At 34.6% G+C, this 19120-nt stretch overlaps 1 protein-coding gene across 3 annotated transcripts in view; it reads left to right on the top strand.

The window, feature by feature from the left end:
* The window catches only part of ATAD1 (ATPase family AAA domain containing 1), a 58610-nt gene that overhangs the window by 28240 nt on the left and 11250 nt on the right, over positions 1–19120 (top strand). For all 3 annotated transcript variants that reach the window (XM_020884024.2, XM_020884025.2, XM_070470596.1), the window contains exons 3-7: positions 4921–5019; positions 6844–6964; positions 8817–9017; positions 12820–12926; positions 18473–18562. In XM_020884024.2, coding sequence (XP_020739683.1) covers positions 4921–5019; positions 6844–6964; positions 8817–9017; positions 12820–12926; positions 18473–18562 — 618 coding nt within the window. The remainder of the gene's footprint in view (positions 1–4920; positions 5020–6843; positions 6965–8816; positions 9018–12819; positions 12927–18472; positions 18563–19120) is intronic.

Below are 19120 nucleotides of genomic sequence, written 5' to 3'. Positions count from 1 at the left end.
GTTTCCTTCAGTATTGACTGGTTTGGTATCCTTGCTGTCCAAGGGATTCTCAATAGTCTTCTCAAGCACCACAATTTGAAAGCATCAATTCTTTAGCTCTCAGCCTTCTTTAGAGTCCAGTTCTTATATCTGTACATGACTGCTGGAAAAACCATACCTTTGATATACATACAGACTTTTGTCAGCAAAGTGATGTCTCTGCTTCTTAATACACTGTCTAGGTTTGTCATAGCTTTTCTTCCAAGGAGCAAGTGTCTTAATTTCATCACTGCAGTCACCATCCACAGTGATTTTGGAGCCCAAGAAAAGAGAATCTGTCACTGGTTTCACTTTTTGCCCTTCTATTTGCCACAAAGTGATGGGACTGGATGCCATAATCTTGGTTGTTTTAATGTTGAGTTTAAAGCCATCTTTTTCACTCTCCTCTTCACCCTCATCAAGAGGCTGTTTAGTTCCTCTTTGCTTTCTGCTATTAGAGCAGTATCATCTGCATATATGATGTTGTTATTTCTTCTGGCAGTCTTGCTTTCAGCTTGTGATTCATCCAGCCTGACATTTCACATGATGTACTCTGCATATAAGTTAAATAAGCAGGGTGACAATACAGCCTTGTCTTATTGCTTTCCCAATTCTGAACCAGTCCATTTTTCCATGGTTGTAGCTGTTGCTTCTTGATCTGTATACAGGTTTCTCAGGAGGCAGTTAAGGTGATATGTTATTCCCATCTCTTTAAGAATTTTCCACAGTAAAATTTGAGGGTTTTTTTCACCAAATTACTATTCCACTTTGCTCCTTCAACCATTAGGATTTATACATTCAAATATGTTGAGAGCATATGTAATATGTCACTACAATAGATACTAGCGACTGGGAGATCTCTAAAGGAGATGTTACGTAATATAAATAATAGGCTGAAGAGTAAACCTTCATTTAGGGGATAGGAAGATGGTGCAGACCAAGTGGAGAATGAATAGGTCAGTATGGTAAGTACCTGGACTGACTTCCCTGCTGAAAATAACTAAACAATCTACATATTTTAAATCATAAAGTCATTCATGAGCTTGCAAGAAAGTAAAGTATGCAGATAAAAAATGTAAAGCAAAAATTCAGAAAGGTAAATTGAATTTGATGGCTGACTTTTACAATTGGTGGAATTTGCTAAACCTACAAAATTTGAGCTTCTGTTTTTATGATCCAGAGGAGGTCAGAGTACAAAGCATAGTACCAATCCAAGATGTAGAGAGCCTCAGAGATGATATTCCCATCAAAGCCTCAAAGATGATATTCTTTGACCCCCAAAGACTGTATGTATTTAACTAAAGACACAGATGTAGTTATGGTTTAGAAAAAGAAATTTAAGTTGTATTTAACATAAGTTGAAAAATGCACATAAAGCATCAAGAAAGCTGGTTGAACAAAAATTAACTGTAAGGCAAAAATATTAATAGAGAAAATGAGGTTCACTACAGGATGATTAAAAATTCAATTCACCAAGAAATATAACATTTCTGTATTTGTGTGCATCTATTAATATAGCATTAAAATACATAAAACAAAAATACATGGAATTACAGAGAGAAAATTCATCATCATGGTGGAAGGTTTTAAACATTTCTTTCAATAATTGGTAGATGAAACATTTTTAGAGAATGTAGATCTAAACAAATAACAAGCTTTATGTGTGCCTGTATGTTGTACATTGTACCCAAAACATGTTGAGTGCATCTCCCAAGCATGCATATAAGATTTGTGACATTAAACCAAATGCTGGCTTATAAAGCAAAATCTGAAGTTTCATTTTACTGGTAGCATATTTATTACAGGACTTCCCCTGATGGCTCAGTGGGTAAAGAATCTGCCTGCAATGCAGGAGACACAGGAGACACGGGTTCAATCCCTGGGTCAGGAAGATCCCCTGGAGTAGGAAATGGCAAGCCACTTAAGTATTCTTGCCTGGAAAATTCCATGGACAGAGGAGCCTGGCGGGTTACAGTCCTTGAGGTCTCGGAGAGTCAGACACGACTCAGCAACAAAGCGCACACACACACACACTGGCTACGTTGTAGCACAATACGATCATTAGACAGATCCAGTAAGTTTGGAGAGTAGGGAACATTTCTAAATAACTCTTAGATAAAAGAACACATAGAAATGATATTGTAATTTAATTAAACTTAAACTATTAGCTAGTATTTAGGGAGAATTTGGGGCTTCCCTGGTAACTCAGCTGGTAAAGAATCCGGCTGTAATGCAGGCAACCCGGTTCCATTCCTGGGTCAGGAATATCCTCTGGAGAAGGGATAGGCTACCCACTCTAATATTCTTGGGTTTCCTTGGTGGCTCAGTCAGTAAAGAATTTGCCTGCAATGTAGGAGACCTGGGTTTGATCCCTGGGAAGGGAAGATACCCTGGGGAAGGGCATGGCAACCCACTCCAGTATCAGGCCTGGAGAATGCCCATGGACAGGAGACTGGCGGGCTACAGTCCATGGAGTTGCAGAGTGTTGAACTCAACTGAGCAACTAAGCATAGCACAGGGAGAATTTATGCTCTTAAGTATTTTTATTAGAAAAGAAGGTAGAAAATTGATAAAGTAAGTATCCAACTTGGGCTGAGGAAAACGAAGTAAACCCATGGATAGTGAACGAATGTAGATAATAAAGATAGGATGAATTAATACAAAGTAGAATAATGAGAGAATGAATAGAAATATAGAAATGAATATATAATAGAAAAACTCAGTACTACCAAAAGTTGGTTATTTGAAAAGACTGATAAAATTGACACTTCTGTAAGACCAATCAAGAAAAAAGTGAAGCTACCAATAACTATTACTAAGAATGGTAAAAGACAATGCAATGGCAGATGCTATAGGCATTAAAAATTGACAGTTAATAATTACATCAGTAAATTTGAAAACCTAAATGACATAGACAAACTTAGGAAATTGTAAATTACCATAGCTGACTTAGTAATTAGAATATATGAATAGTTCCATAACTATGAAATAAATTGATATTGGAAAAAATATTTCCATAAAGAAAACTACAAGCTCATAGGATTGTACTGGCAAACTCTAGCAAGATTTAAGAAACAATAATAACAATTTTATATGAACTTTCCTAGACAGTAGGAAAAGAGGAAACACCAAACCTTTCTAAGAGGATAGCATAACGACAATTCCAAAACTTTAAAATGAATGTAAAAATTTTAAGTGAAATATTAGCACCTAAGTTGTGATAACCAAAGGTATTTTCAGACATTGCTGAATGTCCCCTGGGGATACAAAGTCACCCCTGATTGAGAACCAGTGTTTTAGAGCATGGCCTAACAAGAACACGTATGGGATGGTTTCACGTGTGGGATTTATAGAAGTACAGTGAAAAAGAAGAGTTAAATGCTGTTATAGGTTATAGGTGCAGAAAATAGGATACCTTTTACAGCCAACACATATGAAGTCAGTGAAAGAGAAGTTATTTATAAGAAAGAGATAGAAGAATCTGGAAAAGGCTGCTTTATCCATTAATACAGTAAATTTATAGAGGGTGGCTAATGAGGAAAAATGATGTGGTTCTTAGCACTTTTAAAAAGTGCCATAATACTATATGATCAACACACATCCTAATCCTGTAACTAACCTACAATCATGCCGTGTGATGTGAATATTTTTAAGAGTAGCAATATTGCTGACAAATAGCAAGATTATATATAATCAGAAGTGTTCTAGGAAAATGTAACAGCAAAAATCTAGGTAAATGTGATTTATCAGGGCACCTTCATTTCTAAAAAGATTCACTTAATTGAAATGTGAATACGTTGTCTCTAGTGGCCACAGACTCTAATCATGTAATTAAGGAAACCAAAATAATATATGTGATGGTTAGAATATAGGCTCAAGTTGGGACTGCCTGGATTCACATGTTGTCTATTCCATTTGCTAACTTAAAGTAAGACAGATAACAGTCTGAATAAGCTTCAGTTGCTTTCTCTGTGTTGGGGGAAAATTGTACCTACTTCATAGGATCTCTGTGAAAATTCAGTGAGTTAATCTGTCTAGAGTGTTTTGTCATGATTTATGGCACATTCAGTAAATGTTTATCCTTATCCTTATTTTAATTGAAAGCTTTGTTGCTTTACTAGAGCTTACAATTTAAGGCTGGTTTTGCCCAGCTCTAAAAATATGTGACAGTGAAAGTGTTAGTTGCTCAGTCTTGGGGGACTCTTAGTGACCCCATGGACTGTAGCCTGCCAGGTGGCTCTGTCCCTGAAATTTTCCAGGTAAGGATACTGGAGTGGGTTGCCATTCCCTTCTCCAAAAGATATGTGCAAGCATACTCCTAATTCAAAAGTATTTTTATTGTCTCTGGTTGCCTAGCCTCAAGAATTGACTAACTAAAAAGGGTAGCATCAGAGAACAATCTGAAATTAGATAGGTCAGAACACCTGTTGTAGATATATAGGTAATTTCAGGAAAGTTAGACACCTGTTTTCAGATCCTCTACAAATTTAAGGAAAGAGACCAGTTGTCCATTTCTTAATACCCTGAACTCCTTGATCTCTCGTCTTAAAGCTTCATCTGCATCTGTCATCATAATCTTCCTAGGAAAGGGAAATCTGATTGGACCTTAGAGTCTTACTGTAGCACCGAGAGGCTGTGTATATTTCTTCAGTCACATGCTCTATTTTCTCATTTCCCAAGAGCTGATTTAAATTGCCCTGGTTTTTGTAGAGTAGACCTTCAGATCTTTTTTTTTTTTTAACCTAAGGACTTAACAGTGGGGAGGGATGAAATCAGATGGTGTAGGATATCTGGAAAATCTTGCCTGTCTGTTCATTGCTCTGTAGGCTTCACAGGTACATGTTTTGAAGTGCTAGTGTCTAAATAACAAACTAAAGGAAGTTGCTTGTTTTTTCTTTCTAGGCAGAAAAATTAATGAAACAAATTGGTGTGAAAAATGTGAAGCTTTCAGAATATGAAATGAGTATTGCTGCTCATCTAGTAGACCCTCTTAACATGCATGTATGTATCCTTAATCTTATTATTTTTTTGGTCTAACATTTTCTGTCTAGAGTCCCAAAGACCATAACTAGGTTTAATGATTCTCTAGGAGGAATCACAGAATTCAGTGCAGTCATATTTATGAATATAAGGTACTACAGCAAAAGGATTTAAGACAAAATCAGCAAAGAAAGAGGGGACATGTAGTGAAGTCTGTAGGAAATCAGACAAGCTCCCAGGAGTTCTCCCAATGAAGTCACACAGAATGTACTTAATTCTTTCATCAGAAGGTTGTGAGAATGCATATCAAATGCTTTCCATGAAAGAAGCTCATTAGAGACTTAGGGCCCAGAGTTTTAATTGGGATTGGTCCCATTTTCCTAACATGTATAAAAATTCTAGACTCATAAGAAAACAGGTGTCCACCATAAACCATATTGTTTACAGTTTAGACACAGCAAGCTGTTCTTATCTGGAGAATGAAGGAAGCTCCTAAAATCTTTAGTATCTCCCATACTCCAGCCAAGGGCTAGCTGTGCATGCAAGCCTCTCTAAGGATAATAGTCTCAGGCCCACTTGTAGTAACCTTTTTAGCACACATTTGTTTTGTTATACTTGTACTTTTATATATTCACCTTTGTGGCGTGTAAAACTACTGCTGTAAGTTGATGTTTGACTTGGAGTTGAAATCTAAATTTTTATGATCAAGTATGATAGCACAAAATTCTGAATCTCAGTTTTTCCATTTATGGCCTTGGCAAATTATTTCCTTTTTTGAGTTTCAATTTCCTCATATGTAATCCAGGGACAATGTAATATCTGCTGTTCTTACTTCTGAAGGATTATTCTGAGCATCAGATTAATGTAATTTATAAATTCTGAAATCCTAGGTGAATATTTTGTAACATAGGTATAAGTAAATAAATAGAATGAAATATGATATCCTTATCTCCAAATTTAGAAAATAAAAATGTAGTGTCTATTAATATCTTTGTGCACAGAGACATACATGCCCTTCCAGAATTAATCCTCCATTTGAAATGAGGATCCTTTGTTATAGTTACAGTGAAAATAAATGATGATTTTTTTCAGTTCTGGCTATGATTTCCCCCTTTTTTTTTTTTAATGGTGGAGAATAAATAAATCTTGTAAACATTGCTTTCGACCAGCCCCGCCTCCAGCCCCTTTACTCTTCTAAATCAAAGCTAGGTTGTTTTTGTTTGTTTCTCAGATATTTTTCAGTTAGTTTATAGACTGCCCTCCCCCGACTCCTTCCAGTTTTTTTTATTTTAAAGCTGAGTCAGAAGGCTTTAAAATACACAAGCTATATCTATTTTGAACACATATATCCTCTGTTACTCTATAAATATAGAAATTTTTGACACAGTTTCCTTTTGATCAGTAAAGTTCCAAAGCCCAGTTTGGTGGGTTTAGGCCTTGTTTCTAAACTCCTTCCTATTATGTTTGACAGCATCATGTATGAATTAAGCACACTCCTGGTGAGCTCTTCCTATTAACTGGTGCTAAATTATCTGTCTCAGCTAGCTCTCAATCATCTTGGCATGGAGTATTCCTCTTAATAGAGTGACTTCAGCTTGTTAGATCCCTGCCAGACCTAGTGCATTTTTTTTTTTTAAATAATAGGTAGTTGACTATTAAATTTCTTTTTGCAGCTCACAGTAGTTTAATAATTTCAGTATTGCTTAAGAATACTTACATTAATATATCATTTTAAACTTATTATTTAGGTATAATCAAGTCTTATCATTTGGGTTTTCTTTGTTTTTTTACTTCAGTGAATATACATTAGTTGTAAAATTTCATGCTGACTTTATCTTTTACTAGGTTACTTGGAGTGATATAGCAGGTTTGGATGATGTAATTACAGATCTGAAAGACACAGTCATCTTACCTATCAAAAAGAAGCATTTGTTTGAAAATTCCAGGCTTCTACAGCCTCCAAAGGGTATGTTAAAAGTTTATATTTGTGAAAATATTAAAAATCTGGAGAACATGGAAACTTTCTGCCTTTATGGAACTGACATTTTTGAAGTTGAATTTTCAAGAGATTGCTGAGATCCAGTCAATGATTTTATAAGTAATAATTCTAAGATAATTGCTCATTCTTCAGCTTTCCAAATTCAGATAATTTTTCCCCTGTGTAGATATTACATGTCAAAGTAATCCCTTTATTTCAAATTCATGTTTATTTCAAGAAAATGAGATTAGGGAAATCAATGATAAAAAAGATTAAAAATATGGTTCTTTGTCAAAAAGAAGATAAGACTTCTTTTTGTTTTTTCACTATTCTAGTGATTTTTTCCCCCCCTTTTGGTATTTCTGTTTACTTTTAGATTACAATAGGTTTTTTTGTTTTTGTTTTTTTAGAAGAAATAGTGAATGGATGAACTAGAAATTAAGAAATTAAATGTTACTTAATTTTTTTGTTTTGTTTTTTTAAATGTTACTTATTTTTAAGGGGAACATTTTCTTATTCCTAGTTAGTAATAACTGCAGAAGCCTTGTAACTCAATAACAGTGTTTATAAATGCATCCTTAAATGCAGTACATCTGTTATTAATCATTCACAGATTGATCATGTTTAAGGTTTATTAAAGGCAATTCAAATGTAGCTTTCTTGATAACTGACAGTGAGATCTATAGAGGTGTGTTGCCATGGCTTTCAGATACAAATTCTATAGTGTAGCTTATTTATTGCCATCTAGTAGAAGCTTCTCTTTATTGTATTGTCAAAGCTAGCGAGGTTGCTAGTCAAGGCTGAAATCAAATTATTAGATAAATACATTTCTCAAAAAAGTAGAATCTTTAAAAATATCAAAATAACATGTATAAATTGTAGTTGTTTATAATCTTAACTCATTTTACAGCTATATCAAAAAGTGCATTAAATTATATTTCAAGGGTAATTGAAACCATAGCTGTACATTTTTATGAAGTAGAAAAGTTTTGTTTCTGGTAAATAGAGGGTGACAGTTGTCAAAAATTATATACTTTTTCATTAACTAAAACAGCAAATGTTTTTTATTGTATTTCTTTTATTTTCTGAAACAGCAAAACTGCTTTTTTTCCCCCTAACAAAATGCATTTAGTTTATTGTGATTAAGAGAAAGTTTTCCCCAAAGAAGATTTCAAATGATTGATCTGTGCCTAGATCAAAAGAGTAAGATAGCAACTGGATTATTAAGTTCTTCGCTACATTCTTGCAGATTGTTTATAGTGTGAAGAATGAACTTGTGTAAATTTTTATGTCTCAGCTTCACAATGCTAATGAATGTAGGAAATTTTCTCATCAGTGATGTTTTAGGCTAGGTAATTGGGTGACTCAACCAATTGGACTTGGTTTAAAACCCCAGTTAGCATAACAGATGCCAAATTAGGGGGTACTTTAACAGCCTTATGTAAATCTGGTTTTTATTTAAATGCATCATCTGAAACTAAGGGTGGTTCCAAATTTTTCTAAGTTACATAAGTATTTCCTTATTATGTGATCTAAAGCAGCAGTCCTCAACCTTTTGGCAGCAGGGATCAGTTTAGTGGAAGACAAAGATCATTACCCCAAACTGGACTGTTTGATGAAGGGAGGAATCCTGGGGGTGCTGTAACCCCAAGTAGATGTCATCACTGACACAAACTTAGGATGTAGCACCTTCCTTTCTACTGTAAGAAAAGAGTAATAAAAATAGAAATGAATATTGTGAAGCATTTTTGTGTGAACAGAATTAATATTATATTGATTATCCCATAAACTCGCAAATCTCATTCTCTTCAAGGAGATAATAAGATATGTTAATTTCCAGGTGTGCTTCTCTACGGGCCTCCAGGCTGTGGTAAAACGTTGATTGCCAAGGCCACAGCCAAAGAAGCAGGTTGTCGATTTATCAACCTTCAGCCTTCAACACTGACGGATAAGTGGTATGGAGAATCTCAGAAACTGGCTGCTGCTGTTTTCTCCCTTGCCATAAAGCTACAGCCTTCCATCATCTTTATAGATGAGATAGGTATGCTATGTTTTCTAAACAGAGTGCAGTGGACTTACATGCACATTTCCTTCTGCTCATATATTTTTCCAGGGTGGGTACCTAGAAGTTGAACCATCAGATTGTGTGATGTATCCATCTTCAACTTCATTAGGATCACTAGTGTTAATTACTGTGTTACACCAGTTCTTCAAAGTGGTTATACCCATTTTCACTCTCATCAGTATATAGTTTGTTTCCTTACATCCTCCTCCCCAAAACTTCTCTTTTCAGGCAGTAACATTAATTTATGCCAATTTAAAGAGCAAGAATCATTTCATTGTTTTGTGTTTGCTGCTTACTAGTACAGGTTTGTGCATTTTTTAGCAAGTTGATTAGTGATTTAGGTTTCCTTGCTTGTAAACTGCCAGTTTTTTCTTTGGGATTATTTGCGTTTTTCTTAGTAATTCTTTGATATGTTTTAATATGATTACAAATATTTTCTAGACTGGCTTGTCTTTTCATTTATGATAGTTTGTTTTATGAATACTTAAATGTAGTTTCGTTTGTTAGTCTTTTTCTTTTATGATTTATATTTTGTGTGTCTGGTTTACAAATCTCACTACCTCCTTAAATGCTCTCATTTTTAAAATATATAATGTGAAGTAGGAATCTAGTTTTATTCCTTGCCATATGGACTGTCAACATAAATAGATCATCTTTCTCTGTCATGACTTTTATATTAGTGAACTTTTCTCTATTTAACTTTTTTTTTCTTCTTTTTTTTTTCTATTTAACATTTTATGGATCATCTACATTTTTGTTACATTAAGTTAAATAAAGCTACATTAAATAAAACTACATTAGTTAAAACTGGCTTTGAATTAATTTTACTATTATATGTAATAAGCTGTATAGAATTATACATAGAGAGGTATAGATATGAAATGTTTTGGTTACATGCTTGCCTTCTGTATCTTACCAATTTATTCTTTTTTTTTTTCTTTAAATTTTGCATAAGAAAACATTGCTAGATTTTTAAAAAATTTAATATGAGACTCTTTAATAAGGAGTGTGGTCAGTTTGCTTTTCTTTTGACAGCTGACAGATTTATTTTTACCACGTAACTGTGTGCCTTTTATTTACCAATCTAGTGGACTTTTGTACGTTTTCTTTTTATTCCCTTTTCCCTGTTGTAGTAGCCTTTCCCTTCCCCAGGGGATCGTCCTATCCCAGGGATCAAACCCGGGTCTCCTGCATTGCAGGCAGATTCTTTACCATTTGAGCCACCAGGGAAGCCCCTTAGCCTAGCTGCTCGTCTTAAAAGTCTAGGCTAATTATTTCTCCCCTCTTAGCAAATAATACAGGGATCTTGGAGCTCTTGAATACCAGTCACTCCTCTCATCTCTTAAACATGTTTCTGATAACAGTTTCTCTTATTTTTTACTTTCTATATTGGTTGTTATTTTTATATTGGCATTGCTTGTTTAGAGGTCCGCTTTGCCACTTTTTTTGTTCACTATTACTTCTTGAACCTGCCTTTTCTGGATTTAAGTTCCTTCTTTCTGAAGTCAAAATTCTTTCAGCAGAGATTGTGAGTACAGCCACTTCTGTCTTTGTGTGAAATGTGTTCATTCTGTGTTTTTATTTTTAAATAACAGAATTATATTTCCTTTCAATATTTTAAAGTTAGAAGTCCTTTGTCTATCAATCTTTTTGTTGCTTTTGAGAAATCTGCTTATGACCCAATATTTCTTTGTAATTTCTTATGACCCAATTTAATCTATATTTTCTGTCTACTTGGTATTCAAATTACAAGATTTCTACTTTATTATATATACATATATATGTATACACACACACACAGAGTTCTTTAACTCTACTTAATTTTGAGTCATTTCCATAGTTTTAGCATCTAGGTCTTTACCATATCTCATCAGTTCTAAAACACACTATTTTATTTTTTTATATTTTAATATCTCTGAAATTGGGATAGCATGTAATAATTTAATTGGCAGAATTTTTTCCTCTTTTTAAAAAAATAATTTTATTTATTTGTTTTTGGCTGTGCTGGGTCTTCATTGCTGCATGGGCTTTTCTTTCATTGCAGTGAGGCAGAGGCTACTCTCTAATTGTGGTGTGCAGGCTTCTCATTGTGGTGGTTTCAGTTGTTGTGGGGCCCAAACTCTAGGGCTCGGGAGCTTCAGTAGGTGCGACACCTGTCTTCAGTAGTCGCAGCTCCCAGGCTCTAGAGCATAGACTCAATAGTTGGGGCACATGGGCTTAGCTACTCCATGGCATGTGGGATCTTCCCAAATTAGGGATCGAACCCATGTCTCCTGTATTGACAGGCGAATTCTTTACTACTGAGCCACCAGGGAAGCCCCAGGTTTTTCCTTCTTTTAGTATTATAATTTACTTGGCAATATTTTAAAATTTTTGTTGATGCATAAAATGATATCAGTCATTGAGTAAGTTATAAAAAGCAATTCTTTGCTTGGCTATATTTAGTCTCATAACCATTGGGTTTGTATTCTATTAAAAGTTAACCTTTGAAGTTCTAGTTATATTTCAGATTTAGCTGTTTTCACTATAGCTTGCTCTTCTGTTAGAATTTCAGTCCCTATGTCTTCAGAATTTAAAGTGTACTATTATAAGACAGTTTTTTGGACTGTTCTGTTTTCTGAAATTCTACTTCTTTATATTGTTAACTGTTTCACAGTAATTTGTTCCCATGTGTCATTTTTCACTTTAGATTGCTTATGACTTGGTTTTATGTGAGAATTCTGTGTTGCCTAAAATGATCCAGAGTTGTTTTGTGTCTTCTACTTAGAGCTTTTAAGATCTAATTTCTTAATATGGATGTTCTTAGAGTGAAAGATGGTTCGAATTTAGACTTCAAACCTGAGAGAGAGCCCCTGTGATCTTGGTTTTTTAATTTTTCAGGGGGTACGTATTTTCCTCCAGAGCCCAGGCATAGAAAGACAAGCTTCCTTAACTCCCTATAGTGATGAGCAGAATTTTTTTCATGTCTATACTTTCTGTGAGTGTACATCCTTTGGGGCATCTTTTTCTCTCTTTCTTACAATCTCAGATATTATAATACACTTTTTTTTAAAATTTAATTAAAAGACTATTTTTTTAGAGCAGTTTCAAGTTTAAAGTTGAGCAGAAAGTACAGTGCCCATATACCCTCCATAAACAGTTCTCTATTATCAGTATTTTGTGTTAGTGTGATGTATTTGTTATAATTAATGAACCATTATTATTATTAATAACTGAAGTCCATAGTCTATATTAAGGTTCATTGTTTTCTGTTGTACAGTTCCATGATCTGACAAAGTATAATATCATGTATCTTCCCAATATCAGAGAGAATACTTTCACCACCCTAAAAATCCCCAGTGCTGTACATGTTTATCCCTCTCAAACTCCTCCCAAACTCCTGGCTACATCTTTTCATATGCTTATTTGCCATCTGTGTATCTTCTTAGGTAGGGTCTTTATCCATATCTTTTGTTCATTTTTTTAACTGGGTTGTTTTCTTGTTGAATTTTAAGAGTCCTTCATATGTTTTGGATACAAGTCTTTTGTCAAATATGTGTTTTATAAATATTTTTTTCCCATTCTGAGGCTTGTCTTCTCTTAAACCATGTCTTTCCCAGGACAGGAAGTTCATTTTGAATAAAATCCAACTTATACTTTTTTCTTGGATGGACTGTGCTTATGATGTTATATGTAAAAACTCGTTAGCAAACCTAGGTTTTGATTAATGATTTGAGATTATATAAAGAATAAATAATTTATTGTTAATTTCTAAGGTTAACAATTTTTTTTCTTCTAGACTCCTTTCTACGAAACCGTTCCAGTTCTGACCATGAGGCTACAGCCATGATGAAAGCTCAGTTTATGAGTCTCTGGGATGGATTGGATACTGATCATAGCTGCCAGGTATTAGAAATCTGCCTTACTTTGTGTTATTGTTGATGGTGGTAGAAAATGTGTCCAGTTGTTTGTTAGGCTTTTTTACAATTTTTTTTCCATAAATTATACTTAACAATAAATGGTGAGAATCTGAGAGAATATGATTTGTGTATGTCTTCATCCATTCTGAGGGCTTCATAATTAATAAAATGTTTAAAAAGATTGCCCAAATGCCCAAAACAATACAGCAGAAGAGAAAAAAGCCAGGTATTAGAACTTTTTATGTCATAGAAAAGGAAGTGACTAGCTCTGAGTATTCCTTACATTTCTTTTGACTCTTTCCCTAAGTCCTTTAGTCTTGACTCTCAGTTCTTACGTCACTTAATTTTTTTGTATAGTAGTGTAGTTAACCCCACACTCTTTTATCCCTCTCCCACACCTTTCCCTTTTGATATCTGGTTTGTTTTCTATGTTCTGTCAGTTGGTTTCTGTTGTAGATTCCAAGTGATAATCATGTGATGTTTGTCATTCTGTCTGAAATATTTCACTTAGTATGATAATCTCTAGATCCATATTGCTGCAGTTGTCATTATTTTATTCCTTTTTATGGCTGAGTAATAGTCCATTGTATGTATGTACCACATCTTCTTTATCCATTCCTCTGTTGTTATTGTTAAGTTGCTCAGCCGTGTCTGACTCTTTGTGACCCCATGGACTGCAGCACGCCAGGCTTCCCTGTCCATCACTGTCTCAGAGTTTGCTCAAACTCATATCCAGAGTCAGTGATATTATCTAACCATCTCTTCCTCTGCTTCCCCCTTCTCCTCTTGCCCTCAGTCTTTCCCAGCATCAGGGTGCTTTCCAGCGAATCAGCTCTTTGCATCAGGTGGCTAAAGTATTGAAGCTTCAACTCCAGCATCAGTCTGTCCAGTGAATATTCAGGGTTGTTGATCTTCTCTAGGATTGACTGGTTTGATCTCCTTGCAGTCCAAGGGACTCTCAAGAGTCTTCTCCAGCACCATAATTCAAAGGCATCAGTTCTTTGGTGCTCAGCCTTCTTTGTGGTCCACCTCTCACATCCATACATGACTACTGGAAAAACCACAGCTTTGACTATCTGGACTTTTGTTGGCAACGTGATGTCTCTGCTTTTTAGTATGTTGTCTAGGTTTGTTATGGCTTTTCTTCCAAGGAGCAAGTGTCTTTTAATTTCATGGCTGCTGTCACTGTCCACAGTGATTTTGGAGCCCAAGAAAAGAAAACCTGTCACTGGTTCCACTTTTTCCCCATCTATTTGAAATGAAGTCATGTGACCAGGTACCATGATCTTAGTTTTTTGAATGATGAATTTTAAGCCAGCTTTTTCACTCTCCTCTTTCACCCTCATGAAGAGACTCTCTAGTTTCTCTTTGCTTTCTGCCATTAGAGTGGTATTATCTGCATATCTGAGGTTGTTATTTCTCCTGGCAGTCTTGATTCCAGCTTGTGATTCACGCAGCCTGACATTTCACATTAATGTACTCTGCATTTAACTTAAATAACCAGGGTAACAATGTAACAGGCTTGACATACTTCTTTCCCAAGTTTGAATCAGTCTGTTGTTCTATCATTGGGCATTTAAGTTGCTTCCATGTCTTGGCTATTGTAAATAGTCCTCCTGTGATCATTGGGGTTAATGTATCTTGTGAAATTATGGTTTTCTCCAGATATATGCCTGCTAGTGGGATTGCTGGATCATATGTTAGCTCTATTTTTAGTTTTTAAGGAACCTGTATACTGCTGTCCTTAGTGGCTGCACCAAATTACATTCCCACCAACAGTGTAGGAGTGTTCCCTTTTCTGTACACCCTCTCCAGCATTGATTGATTGTAGATTTTTTGATGATGGCCATTCTGACCCGTGTGAGTGATAAATACCTCACTGTAGTTTTGACTGTCATTTCTTAAATAATTAGCAGTCTTGAGCATCTTTTTATGTGCTTATTGGCCATTGGTATGTCTTCTTTAGAGAAATGTCTATTTAGCTCTTCTGCCTTTTTTTTTTATTAGGTTTATTACTTTGATATTGAACTACATAAGCTGTTTATTTTGAAAAATAATAATTAGGTCCCATGTGTTTATTTTTGTTTTTATTTTCATTACTCTTGGAGGTGGATCAAAAAACTGCTGCAGTTTATGTCAGTGTTCTGCTTGTGTTTTTCTCTAAGAGGTTTATGCATCTGGTTCTTTAATCCATTTTGAGTTTATTTTTGTGTATAGTGTTAGCGAATGTTCTCATTTCATTCTTCTAAATGAAGCTGTCCAGTTTTCCCAGCACCACTTATTGAAGAGACTGTCTTTTCTCCATTGTATATTCTTGCTTCCTTTGTTTTAGATTAATTGATCATAGGTGTGTGGATTTATTTCTGAGCTTTCTATCCTGTTCCATTGATCTATAAATCTGTCTTTGTGCCAGTAACATACTGTTTTGATTACTGTAGCTGTTTATGTTTATATGTTTATATGTGTAAGTTTATATGTCTTTCCAAGAACTGAGGCTTGACTCTGCTGAATAGGTTTCGTAATTTTTCACCATTTTTCTCAGGCCATAGTGCTTTATGAGCCCCAGCTTTATGTAGGATGCTCTCTTATCAGGCCCTCTGGCTTGTCAGATGTCCAGCACACCCCACTGTCTCAGATCTGTTCATGTCCATATGGTATGCAGTCAACTTCTGCCCTTGCTTACCTCCATTATATGAATAGGCTTTACTGATAAATAAACCTGTCAGTTTAATTCCTTTACTTTTTTGCAGACTTATTGTTTAATTTGAGGTGTTTTTTTTTAATACTTTATTATTAATTTTTACATGTTTTGTAGCCAGAGAATTTAAGGATCTCCTTTGTCACATTACCACAGTTCAAAAGTCCTGAGATACATAATTCTCAGGAAGAAAATTAAGCCCATATCCTCCTTCTACATCACTTTGGTTAGTCACTCGGTCGTGTCCAACTCTTTGCGACCCTGTGGACCCCCAGGCTCCTCTTTCCATGGAATTCTGCAGGCAAGAATACTACCAGCTTCTTCTCCAGGAGATCTGCCCAACCCAGGGTTTGAACCTGGGTCTCCTGCATTGTAGGCAGATTCTTTACCATCTGAGCCACCAGGGAAGTCCCTTTTATGAAAATATAATTTCATTTTGAGGGAAAATTGCCTTTAGTGTTGGATGATTAGAGAAGAAAGCACAACAGAGATAAATGTAGGTGAATTAATAGAAATAATATTTATTAATTGATTCTGGTAAATCTATTCAATGAGATTAGTGTTCAGGTTTCCAAAAACTAATTATCCTCCTAAGCAATAGTGTTTATAGTATGCAGAGAATTGAATAGTTAGCCCCTGTAAGAGAAAATAGTTTAATGTTATATGTTATCAGAGTATAGTTTTAAAACCAAGGAATATATTTCGATGAAGTATACTTCAGAGCCGCTTCATCCAGAGCCCCACGGTGTGGCTCTTGCCACAAAGGAAACAAAAATAGTTACATGACCCCATTAAACCTGTCACTACTACTGGAGATCCAAGTTGGCTGATGACATATTCTTCATCTTGAAATACATGAGACACAAAAGATAACATTGTTTTTAGCAGATTAATAGACATAGTTCAACTTTTGAGACATATATTTAGATTTGATTGTTTTAAATGTAAAATGATAAAAAAAATTTCTTAATATTTTGTTTTAAAGGTTTTTTAAAGTCTTAACTAATACCTAAAACGTGCATTAATTTTGCTACATAAATGCTAAAAAATTACTGTTGCTTCCCATTTTAAATTTTAGCTTATCTGCACTAGAATTAACATACATGTAAATGTTATCAGTTGTGCCCCTTAAAATTTGCTTCTTTAAGTAATGTCAGTCACTCTTGCTTTGCTTATTCATCATGAGTATCTGTTATTACCTTACATGTATTCGTTAGATCATGTTGTGCTAGATTTATCTGTATTCCTTGATCCTAATTTTTAGGGTTTCATCTTTCATAGTGGGCTTTTGTTTTAGGCTGTTTGTTTACCGAGAATATTTCTCAAATTTCAGCCCCCTTTTGAGCTTTTTCTAGGTACTTCCTCAACCACAATGGTTTTTGTGATTCCCAGCATAATAGGGTCCATCTTCAACAAGCTTCCATGTCACTTTGAGTCTCTCTTTTAATATCTTATGAATACTTTATCTCAAAATGTACTTAATGTTGATCTTTGCTCATATACAAAATGAACTCATTTGATCACTTCTAAAGATAAATTTTGTTTTACATTTGGTAGAAATTTTCCTTATTAATTTTTTAGAGTTGTAGAAAGTCAATAAAGAGAAACAGGTAAGAACATTAATATTTTGACTTGAGGACCAGTTAAACCAACTATAAAATTGTATTATGTTTTGGGACCTTTTTCTCAAATTTGTATTTATATTTTTTCCCTGTAGATGGCAGTCTCTCCTGGTTAATTGAAAGTAATTTGGCTGTTGAGTGACATTAAATGTAAAGAGTAGAAGTAGAATATAAAACTTGGTGGATTTTGCAACATGTTCTGGAGTTAGATTTCAGACTGTTTCAAAAACCTAAGACATCTTCAGTTCAGTTCAGCTGCTCAGTCGTGTCCAACAAGAGTCTTTGCGACCCCATGAATCACAGCATGCCAGGCCTCCCTGTCCATTACCAACATCTTAGGCTGAAATAAAAGTTTTCATTAGAATACTAATAAATTTCATTTTAGAAAGCAGATGTATGTGTTTATTGTATTATACAGAAATATCAATAATAGCAGTAATATTCGCCCTTGAGAAATTAAATTGTTTTGTATATCTTTGTCTTTATTCATGTTGATTTTTCATCTCTATATCCTTTATAAATAAGTGGCATATACTCAGAGGCTGGCAGGGTGCCAGCAATTTTTTTTATTTTCTTTTTTTTTTTTTTTTTAATATTCTACCCAGCATTTTGATGTCTGCTTTTATTTTGTTGCCTTGTGTAAAGTTGGATTGCTTGAGGTTCTGTTATTATTAAGAAGATTCTACCTGCAGTGCTGATAGTGCCGTGAAATGATGGTATGAATTCTAGAGGAAAAAATACAGGGTATATCTATTACTATTACTGGAATCCTTAGACTCTGGTAGGGAAATGATTCTCTCCTTAATATTATTAAAGGATTTGAATTATTCTGTCACATATACTGCCAAGCTGTTAACATAAATAGCTTTCAGTTATTCAACATGTAGCGATCAAGTAACCATATTTTACAAAATACAGGAGGTTTTTTAAAATTTTTATAATCCCTTCATAACTGAGTAAGTACATTATTTTAGTTACTAGAAGTCTGGTGAAATGCAACAGTCTTACCAGCTTTGCTGTCATTTGATCTATTTAGGATTAACTTTGATTTGTATCTATAAATATTTGAGTAATACTGGATTAAAACAGATTTCTTATAGAAGATTTAGTATAAGCCCCACTTAATTTTCTATATCTTCTAAGCCCTAGTAGTAACAACCTAAAAGGAGTATTATTGGTATATTTAATAGCTTTGTTTTCTTATATATTTAGGTCATAGTGATGGGAGCTACTAATCGTCCTCAAGATTTGGACTCAGCTATAATGAGGAGAATGCCCACGAGATTCCATATCAACCAGCCTGTAAGTGGGTTTGATTGTTATGAACAGTTAAATATTCTTTTTTTTTTGGCAGATCTTTATCTGTGATTTCAGGAAGGGAATGATTAAAAAAATAAGACTTATTATTTATCACAGGCAGGGAAGGAATAGAGCAAGAACCCCATTATTACTGTTGTCCTTTCTATTCCTTTTCTCGCTTTTTTACTGTCTTTGAAGATCAGTGTTGTTTACGTCTGTATACATTTGCGTCTCTTCGATGTATAGAATTACCTCAAGTTTCCCTAGACATGTTAGTGATTTTCTTTAGGATGTAGCAAGTTATCCGTGGAAAATATGTAAGAAAATGTAAATTATAGATTTGTTTTAGGATAGGATGTAATTAGGGGTTTTAGGGTTAAAGAACTGTTCTGTTCAGAAGGCTGGACAGGGAGAGCATCTGCTATTTATTTGATTAATTATTAGCAGTTGTAATTGGCGCTTTCCTCCGACAGGATTAATGATTAACCAGTAAGTACAATATTGCACTTTAATATACGAATGAAAATCTGAGATTGGTATTGATCCAGTTTTTGCTACTCT

This window comes from Odocoileus virginianus, chromosome 7 (genome assembly GCF_023699985.2).
Source record: "Odocoileus virginianus isolate 20LAN1187 ecotype Illinois chromosome 7, Ovbor_1.2, whole genome shotgun sequence".
NCBI lineage: Eukaryota > Metazoa > Chordata > Mammalia > Artiodactyla > Cervidae > Odocoileus > Odocoileus virginianus.
This window is presented reverse-complemented; position numbering and strand designations above follow the sequence as displayed.